This window comes from Morone saxatilis, unplaced genomic scaffold (genome assembly GCF_004916995.1).
Source record: "Morone saxatilis isolate NCDOM2014 unplaced genomic scaffold, NCSU_SB_2.0 Contig1, whole genome shotgun sequence".
Lineage (NCBI taxonomy): Eukaryota > Metazoa > Chordata > Actinopteri > Moronidae > Morone > Morone saxatilis.
In genome coordinates, this window is record NW_023339651.1 from 5,147,025 (window position 1) to 5,157,911 (window position 10,887).

A 10,887-nucleotide genomic window follows, 5' to 3' on the forward strand; every position below is an offset into this window, starting at 1 on the left:
GGTGGCCAGACAACAGACAAAGTCAAGAGAGAGGAAGGAAAACAACAACAAAAAGAAACAGTGATGGAAGCAACAAAGAGTCAGACTGCTGGAAGAGAAAGAGACGCAGAAGGAAGCAGTTGGATACAGCAACAATATGTTTGCCCAATACTAAAGAAGTGGACCAGTGGGACTGTTAGGCCCTCTGTCTCCCTCCCATCTCTTTCTCTCTCACGCCTGGTTGGCTACGTTGTTCAGTCAGGTACGGCAGTGTGTCACATCAACTCAAATGTCGCTGGAACAAGGGGAAGCCAATGAACCTGGCATACCCTGGGAAGGCGGGATAATGGGCATAGGACGGTTGTGCCTATGTGGGGGTGGGTTTGGGGGTGTATTCGGGGGTGTATTCGATGTGACAACACTCCAGACACCTCTGCGCCGCGTCTGTAATAGCTCGTTAACAAGACGAGGGAGCTGAGCAGCCTAAAAGTGGCGCTGGAAATGTACAGAAACACGGCGCATCTGAGCCCCATTTTCGCCAAGAAACGACAGATGTTGTTGACAAAAGAGAGAGAATGAAATAAGCGGCGGTCATATTGAAATGAAGCAAAGTTAAAAACAACCACGGCAACAATATCAATCTAATGAGAATGCTGAGTGGAACAGCTGTCCGGGTTGATAACACCCCGAATGATATGCAGGTAGATCTTTCACCCTGCCACCAGCATCTGTCCCTCCCTAGTCAGTCCTTGATACAAAGGCAACCAAACAGAGTGTGGGCATACTGTGTACTCTGCAGGCAGTCAAACACACACACACGCACACACTCTCTGTCCCTCTCTTTGTATCTATCTATCAGCCATCCTTTTATTCATCCACTGGGTCCATTCATCTGTGTTTCACCTGCATCCCGTGTTAATACTTACAGGCCACCTGTACTTCCGTGCGCCTCTGTAGGAGGGCTCCCACCCGATTTCTCACTATGCAGCGGTAGAATCCAGCATGGGAGCGGTCCAGTGAAGGGATTAGGTACCTTTAATAAGCACAGGCACACACAAGATATGGATGAGGATTCACTTAAATTGCAAAAAAACTGGTAAACTAATTAAGACAAAAGTAGAATCAAAAAGGTACTTATGTAAGTGCACAAACACAGGCATTTGCAAATTTCTAAGAACGAACGTGCTGAAAAGGCACAAGCACATATTAGCGTCTGAGCCCACACACACACACACACAAATTAAGACCATCTAATAGAGGAACAAGGGCACAGAGGACATCGGAGCTTAGCTGTTGTTTATTCCAATGATAATGATGCTCGAGAGGCTAACCCAGCTACCACAGCGAAGCTCTCCCCCAAGACCCACACACACACACACGCACACCCACACCCACAAACACTTACATATACAGAACCAGACAACGCACACTTGCATTCAAATTCCTTCTATGCAAACACACACACACGTTTGCACAAAATCCCCTGGGACAAAGGTTGAAGCTGAATATCTCCAGCAGTTGACACTCTCTCCATGACCTTGACTTCAGTGTCCAGCTGTGGTGGTAGTACTGCCTCCCTGCCATGTGGAGGCAGCGTAACATATACTTTATAAAGCTGCTGTGTGTCAGGAACTGTACTCTAATGTTACATCTTGAGCCACATCTGGTGATGCAGCTGTTGCCAAAGGAAGGGCAGGTGAGGATTTGAGTGTGTTAGTGTGTGGCCCTGTGTGTGTGTGTGGTGTGCCAGTGGGGCGCGCGTGAGGTGACATTGTAAAATATGACTGTGTTACACTACACAACTTATACAAGCAACAAGACACTTTTGAAAAAACATATAATTAAAAAGCACTCTGAATATGCAAAAGTACAATTAAAGTTTTCTGCAGTATGCAAAATTTTAATTTAATTACACTTATATTTCTATGTATATTATATACACTAGTAACTCTTTTACTTAGTAGTCATAGTACAAAAATGTATTGTATTGTAACACACCTACAAACTTGTACAAAAATGTTCTGTAAAATATTAAATTGTCCATATGCTAAAACAACTTTCCTGTTGGATTGTCGCTTGAAACCCTCACTCCTACACTAATTCCAAAAAAAAGTTTTAAAAAATCAGAAAGCGACAATCACACCCACTTCATGCAGTGATTGGTTTGAACTGCTCACTTACGCTCCTGTTTCATTCTTCACACAATGACTTCCATTACTTTTTGCTTGCACAACTGAGTGTAACAACAAGAATTCCTTCGAGGAGGGACTTTCCAAAAGTGTTCCCCATTATTCCCACTTGTACAATTCATTGAATTGAGACTACAAAGACAGACATAAGACACAGAGAGAGATCAGGGAGTGGGATGCAGCGAAGAGGAGGCTCCGATGATTTCAAATGGCCATTCAAAACAAGTATTTGCACTTAATCCCAAATGGTCCTGTGCATGTGTGTATAACTGGTCGTAGATAGACTGATAGACACTTGTGAACTAACAACCAGGCTATTGGCTTCAGGAAGAGACTCCATAGATACTCATCAGTGATCAATGTTTGACTGCATGCATGTGTCTTTAAGATACCTGCAATACACCAGGGTATATAAACGTGAGAGCCCTAACAGCACTGGGAAACAGAATAGATTTGGTATATTTTGAGTCATTCAAGTAATTAATTTCCGAGATCAGCCATCTAGATTGCTCAGAACGCCAGGCATCAGCTTCTTAACAACCTTCCAATAACTAGTAAATGGTGGTGCAGTGGGAGATACATGGAGCGGCCAACTGTAAAAGTGGTTGCACAGACAGTCTCTAATGGCACGTTAGATGGCAGCACAACGTGTAGAAGTTGTGAATTAGCCTGCAGAGAGTTGTACATGTTTAATTCGAGTCACTCTAGCTTAACACATTCTTGTCAAAATAAATACTTATTGTGGGAGGTGAAACAGTTGCCACTATGAGTGTGCTTGCCATCTTTGCTGTCACATTCCTGCATGATATGTGCTCAAGAGTGCTTAGCGCATTGCCAGGTGTTTCAGCGTAACCTTTGGTGATGGGATGTCCCAGTTTCTAAAGTAACCACATGCGACTAGTTGAAAAGTTTTTGGTGCGATTTAAACTTGTTTTTTAGGATTAGAGACAGACATAATAGGGGCCAACATAAAAATTGTTCCTCTAAAATAATATCTAAGTATGATGTTTCCTAAACAAACAGTACTCCTGTTGACCCTCAACTAAATATACATTAACAGATTATAAAATAATTCAGGCAAAGGCTAAAAAGAAGAGAAGCAAAATTAAATTATTTGGGTTAGGGTTAAGAGGCTATGTAAAATTAGCTAACCAAGCACATAGTTTAGTAAATAAAACCCAATAGAACATTTTAATATTTTAAAAGATCTGTCCACAGAGAAAGAGGATATCTTTTGAAGTCTTTATGATTTTAATCAGGCTGCTCTAAAGTAGGACTAGACATCTATATGCCTTTAGGGTTGTTCAGAGTAATGTTACTTAATGTTGATAAATGATTAAATATACCGATTGGTGACAAATTAAAAAAACAACATCCAACCAGAATCCATCAGAACAACTTCAATGTGCTGTGGTCTAAATTATTCAAGTCTCTGATCGAGACTGATAGAACACCAATCTTCAAGATATTCTTTCATTTGGTGTTTTTATGAGGGTGGTACCACCACACATTGAAGAATTCAGTTATCCCTTGTGCTCTATATGTAAACATCTGCCTTTCTTTTGTTTATCCACTCAGTTCAGGTTTTTCTTTAATTTGCCACCAGTCTGTATGTGTCTCGTATGCGTCAGATTTCACACAAAAGTCTCAGAACCATTCATAGCAGCCACCTGTTGGTGTGCTTTGCCACTCTCTTGACACAAGGAAATCTATGCATCGGCTGCCTTGGTAGTAGCCTGCTTCCAGACCTCAGAAACAGCAACTTTTTTCCTGTGTTAACTTGAATACGTCTAGAAAGCTGCCTTTGTGCTTTGAAAGTGGCTGCTAACAAATGGAAACAGTGTTGCAATAACAAATGGTTGGGTATGTTGGAGGGCTGTTAATATCTATGACAAAAAATGGAGCCGTATCAAACCTCATTAGCGGCAGCGGCAGTGGGACCCGAAGGACTAAATGAGTTTTAGCCCAAAGTCTGTTAAGGCTTAATCAACTAATCAGGATGCTCTATTAATGATGCGTGACTCCTTTCATATGTTCCATCAACTAAATTAATACAATTACGTATATGTGTTATGCATAGATGGAAGTGAGATGAGGTGAATAGATGATGGAATAGTGTGCAAGAGAAGGGAGTGACAAAAATGGTAGTCACATAAGAGTTTAGGTGGAGAAGAAGCAGACATTAAGAGAGAGATAGCTGACAGGTGGTGTCGATGCTCCAAGTTTAACCTCACTGAGGCCTACCGAGAATTCACCCCAGAGCTTGAACCTTCAGGGTGACTTTAGACAGTATTCTCTCTCTCTCTCTCTCTGTCACCCTCTTTCGCTCTGTCCCTTATATAATGAATACAATTAACCTTTGCGGAGCTGTGCACGTTGGCACCGGGTTGGGGGAGTCAGCGGGGGCTCGCTGTGTTGGACAGAGATTGATTGATGTTCCTGTGGTCAGCGCACTCCGTCAGATCCCCTTTAATTAGCCCCACTCAGGAGAAATGATTAGATGGAGGAGTGGCAGGGAGACGGATAGAGGGAAACGAGAAAGAGGGAGGACTGGGTATGAAGAGGCTGGGTGAGAAGGAGGCTAGAAGAACGAAAAAGACGGAAGGATAAAGAGAGAGAGGGAGGGAAAGATAAAGGGATGGTAGGGGATGATTGGGAAAACTATAATCCTTGATTGAAGATGTCTGCAGTGCTCTTTATGGGGACTGTTCCCATAATAGCATCAGCCCTGTGCCCAAGGTTACCTCCAATAACATTTTACTTAAATTGCTGGATATACAGTCAGATTATAAACCCTTATAGACACATCACGAGGACATTGTAATTATGCCCGAAGTAAATCATGATAGGATCCATAAAGGATCATAAATCTGGGATGAGCTGATAATGACACATATTTTATCCCTGGTCTCAATGCAAGCTCACATTTAGAAAAAAAACCTTAAATTTATATCATTTCTCTGCTCAACACGGCAAACAATTTGAAACCTGATCTCAAAGTATGTCTTTCACAATATATCACGTCACGGAACAATTATTTTACAGCTCATAATAAAAGCAGATGCATAGCACGAAGTGTCACGGCTCACTTCTAATGATGTTTTTTGCTCTCATTGTATTGTTTGGAGTTTATGAAAAGGTCATCACCCTCTCATAACAGTTTGATGTCACTTTACTTTCGTTAATGAGTTCGCTTACCACACTGTGGCACTCTTGCGAGACTTCAACAGCTTGTACATTCAGTATCGTATTAACAAAAGCAGTAACAGTGGCAAATTATTACTAGTTACTTATTTATTTTATGGATCTTGATGGATTGATGTGTGTCATTATTCTAATAGGATAATTATATGCTTGTGCTGTGCATGTCATGAGGTAAAATATCCATCACAGAAAGCTAGAAGTCAAATAAACTGTGAGAAATACATTGACAAACAATTGAACGTACACGTTTCCAGTTCTTCACTGAGCTATAGAGGTGCTATCTCTGAAAGCAGCTCCCCATCCTCCAAAGCAAATCAATAATGTACTATATATTTTTGAGGAGATGTCCTTTGAAAGTGTATTAAATCATGTATTGGGATCACCTTCTAAATTCTACAGGATGAGAGTCTTCATACTGATCTTGTTCTCTCTTCTTAATACCCACCACATACAACACATGACAAGTAATGGGGACTTCTGGGTTAAGCTACTAGAAATCAATAGTGGGTAATTCATCTACAGGCCCAGGGGGACAGCCTCCACATGTTCTATATTTTCTAAGGATAAAAGAGATGGACAACTGTCTGATGGAGACAATTCACACAAATTATTGTCAATTGAATTTTGTCACTTCTTTTTATGTATTAATTTGTTGGCTATATCATTTTGTTCTGTGTTTAATTTGCCAGCATTGACCCCTATAAAAGTTCCCCTGAGCTGCACAGATAGTGCTGTATATACAGTCCTTAAAGCAGTAAGGGATCTCTGATATGCAACATTGGTTTGGTGTTGCATGTTCGCAGATGACATTATACTAGTTGATTGAAGATTAGGCAGACACTGTTGTATCACAAATATGTAAAAAGTACAAGGACTATGCACCTGCTTGGCTGAAGGTTGAGGTAGTGCAGTTTGAGTTGAAAATGTTATTGCATACACTTACTGGTTGAGCAGAGTATCAAAGCACAGTGCTTATCATAAACTATCAAATGTCAAAAGTTACAATCAAATGCTTGATCACATTCTTAGTCTTATTGACTTACAGTTTGAACAGATATTACCTATCAACTTAACAGTGGCACACTTAATGTTTAGCATTTTCTTGTTAACTAAAAAAGGTTTTGTAGAATTTCTTATTTTTTTCCTCATTCCTCACATAAAGGTATGGAAATAGTATTGTTGTGGTATTACATCTGCACTAGTATAAAAAACTTTCAGAAAGAGAACAGCTAGCAACAGAAGTAGTTTGATGTTTGTGATCAGACTTGTTGGTGCTTGATGAAATCTGCCGATGATCAGCTGATTTGGGTGTCAATGACTTCATTTCTGAACCCATGCTATGAACTACATATTCCAAATGATCCATCTACAATCTCTGATGCATGTTAACCGAAGACTTTCGGTTTGCAATTGCAGCACTTCTATATCCATGTGTTGTATTGCTACCACTACCAGCAGCCACACATATTGCTTTTTGAATACTGTGTGGGTCTGTTCAAATCAGAGAGAAGCCTGCAGACATCAGCACCCCTGCCAGCCCCCTTTGAATGTAGGTCAGCACTAAATGTTTGGGAACCTCACCAGTATGTTTCTATCATACCATATCAATCCGTAGACACAACACTGTAGTCAACACAGTCATAAGTATAATAATTGAAGGAAACATATGCATGCTCTTAAATGGTCATGACACTAGAGAAAAGTACTTTTAATGTGAATGGTTGAACATTCAGTCTAGTTGTTAATGTAATCAGATGTCCTGCTTATACAGAGATGTTTCATAACGCTGGCTGTGGATGACCCATTAGAAAAGCAGCCATACTTGCAATGGCACTGAAACTCAATAAGACACACATTCATACACAAACACAGTAAATGTGCATAACAAAACAAACACTGTCAGTTTTTTTCTCTCTCTCAATTGCACTTTCTGACTCACTCACTCACTCACTCCACTCCGCCACAGAAAACAAAGCATGAGCGAGTGCAAGAGGGGAGAGAGAAAGGTAAAAAAAAAAAAAATTTAAGAAAAAGAAAAAAATCTATTGTATCTGGGGGCTGTGGAGAAGAGTGTCAGGGAGATAGAAAATGGCTGTTTTTTAGTTACAGAGGGGAATCCATTAGGGTCATCCAGAGAGAAATGCTGCCTGGCTGGCTCTGTCCAGAGCCCTGCCAGTTGCTGACATGATGGGATTCAAGCAAAGTGCAGGGAAGTTTTTTGCCTGTAATTGGATGTTACTTTCTCCTTAGCATGAATATCACTGATCTCATTAGAACTAACATGGTGACAAAATGAACAGGGATAACACAATCAAATTAAATGCGATAATCTGATTGAACTAAATCATCTGAACCAGTCAGTTGAACAATACATGATCAATTTCTGTTGCTCGTGTATTGGAAAGTCTCTTATCTCGCATTCTGTTAAATCTATTTTTTGTCCTGGAAAATGATGGTACATGACTATATTTTAGCAGGGAGTTTTTTTCAAGAATACTCACTGAAGTGGCTCTACGTGTTTTATTTTTTATTTGATTTATTTATTTTTTTATTTATGTGGAGGAAATGCAGAGAGATTAAACAGAGAAAGAGTGTCTAAAACTGGTTCTACAAAAATAATTAGCTGAAATTTAACTTACTCAATGGTGTGTGGTTAGTAGTGAAGTTAGCAACAGCACAGCAGCAAGAGCAATGCATGGCTTTGTGAGACGTGATAAATGGTGCCATACTAAAGAACACAACATACAGGGAGGATGTAGGTGGAAATGAGAATGAAAGTGAGCGAACAAGCAAATCTGATGCTTCGTGTATTCCTCATCCCATTTCTTTTTCCAAACATGCACCTTAACTATCCTCATCTACACACATTAACATGGGATGTCCTGCTGATAGCAAGCTGTCTTGGCTGTGTGTTTAAGTTAATTATGGAGAATGCAAAAAGAAAAATATGAAAGCAAGGCATTTTAACAGTCTCCAATCGGTCTGGTTCTGGAGGACTCTGCTCTTTGGGGATGTTGATTGTTTATGACGAATTACTGTTTATGTCAGCCAAAATCTGATGTAAATAAAGGTGGTTTTTGCTTTCAACATAATTTGGTTTCTGTTCTTGTTGAGATTATATTGCGTCATTTAGAGTTGGAACAAGTAACCATTTAGAATCAATAATTAAAACAATACCCAAACTTGTTTTAACCTGAGTGTGGAACTAACATGTATTCATAAAATTAAATGGTCTGACACTCAATCGTGTATGTATGTATATGTGTGTATTACATCATCAGATTATTTGATGGTGGGTGGGGTCCAAAGGCAGATATCACTCTGCGCATACATACGCACGCACACACACAGAAAAGATCCAGTCATCTACTGTTACTTTGCACCCTGCTTTTCCTTCATTTCCATCTAGTTAACAAGCTGAGCTTGTCATCTCGTCCACCAGACATCGAATAATATTGTATTGAACTTAATTCAATACAGGTTAATTTGTTCAGCGCCACCATGAAATTGTATCTGTTAAAGAAAAACTAAAAAACCCTGGATGCTCATTGGTAGTTCATGTACGAGGAGATTAAACTGAAGCAGACCGGATGAACAAAGAGGAAGGATATAGGACAGATCAAGATAGGAAGATGGAGTTTTCACTGCTACTTAATCTATCTACTCTAGTCTCTAGTACCAGTCTGCCTTGAGAAAAACTCATGTTTTTATACACAAAACAAATGGATTTGCCATTGCTAATGCTATTCCTAAACACACTGTCACAATTTCCAGTCATTACTGGAAGTGTAACACCGAAGTGACACTTTATTAAGATAGCTGTCAAAATGTTAATCTTATTTTCTCTGTTTTTCTTCTGTCTTAATTGTGAAAAGCAAAGTTGACCAAGAAAGCACTTCTTTTGTTGTGATTGTATTGTAGGGAAAACTAATTTTCACTCCTCGGAAACTGACAATAACAAGAGACGGTAAGTACACAGAGATAAAAAGTCGATCAGCATGAACTTGTGATGACTGTCATGTCTTCTACATCATGCTATTTAATTTTCTTTTGTGACTGACTGTTGATTAGATTACTTCTACTTAGTCTTTCTCTTTTTCTTTTTTTTTTGCTGTCTGTCCGTCTCATTACAATATGAAAATTGGGGAAAAGGTTATTATTCCCTACAGGAAACAGAGTCTACACTCCACCAACCGCGCCAAGAACCAATTGACAAACAAAAGTGACTCTTGAGGTTTGATTAATAATTAACTCTCTTAATTAAGTTTCTAGGTTAATTGGCAACATAAAGACTGGTGGCGGGCCAGGTAAACGCCTCTTAGGTTTTGGTCATATGATAGGAAGCTGTGGCGCTAAGCTGTGTTATTTATAGACCAATTGATCTACTAAAGCATTGTGTGCAGGATAATTCGCTGGCTTATGGGTTCAAAAATCCTTAATTGTATTGGATACAATCTTCGGTCTTAATAATGTTGAATGTAATTTGGAGATAAATCTTTTAGATGATTATTTGGGAACAAAGAAAGTCGAATGCTGGCCCAATGGCATGAATACATGTGTGTGGCTGGATGGCACTAGGATACTATGTAGGTGATGTTGCTATTATGTGACAGCAGTCAACGCTGAGCCTGTTCTCTCCCAAGTGTGGCACTCCCCACAGCAGGTCACTGAAAACGGTGCCACTCTCTTACCTCTTCCAGCACTCTCTCGCTGACACACACCTACATGTTGAATAGTAATGCCCACACACACACCTTGCAGTATTGATCGGTTGCCAGAGGACACAAGGTCAAGTCGCATGGTGTCAATATTTAAAGCAGCACTCAGCACTGGGGACCTCTACCATAACCTCATTAATATGCGGGTCTGCTCTGCTCAAATACTCTCCTGGCACAGAGAAATGGCGGCTTGAGGAATGAGGTGGACTGCATACTCACCTGCAAACAACAAATATACACGTTTTTGCATGCAGAAAGATGCCAAAATCCACAAGGAGATGAACTGACACCCCTTATGTGATGTATTACCAATTGAAACAGGATTTTGCGGTGGTACTTGGCACAACAATGTTTCATTCTGAACTGTAAACCAATGGGATGTAAGTTAAGCAGAGAGAGACTGTCTGAGTCAATATAACAGATTTGTGGGAAACTGTAATTTCCTTATTTGCTTAGGTTTATGTCTCTTTGTGCAAGAGGGGTTTCACCATTATACTGTAGATTCCTGGATTTCAATTGTTGCGCCACGCACCAGTGGAACTGATCCAACCTGGTGACCAAGAACGGTGGCTTACACAAAACACAAGCACCTTATTGTTAAGCAATCAATATTTTTTTTAAATACAGCACACATAACTGCACAATTACATACTGCTGTTGTAAAATACTGGATCAGTCCAGTAGGTCCAACATTTAGAAGGCTCTACTGGCAGAAATGGAATATAATATTCATAACTATGTTTTCATTAGTGTATAATCACCAGAATATAGGAATTGTGTTACCTTAAAATGAACCA

The 10,887-nt window shown here is 39.8% G+C and overlaps 1 protein-coding gene across 2 annotated transcripts in view; it reads right to left on the bottom strand.

Moving 5' to 3' along the window:
• Nucleotides 1–10,887, bottom strand: part of sdk2b (sidekick cell adhesion molecule 2b) — a 241,703-nt gene that overhangs the window by 61,545 nt on the left and 169,271 nt on the right. For both annotated transcript variants that reach the window (XM_035672191.1, XM_035672198.1), the window contains one exon: nt 906–1,012. In XM_035672191.1, the coding sequence (XP_035528084.1) occupies nt 906–1,012 (107 nt within the window). The remainder of the gene's footprint in view (nt 1–905; nt 1,013–10,887) is intronic.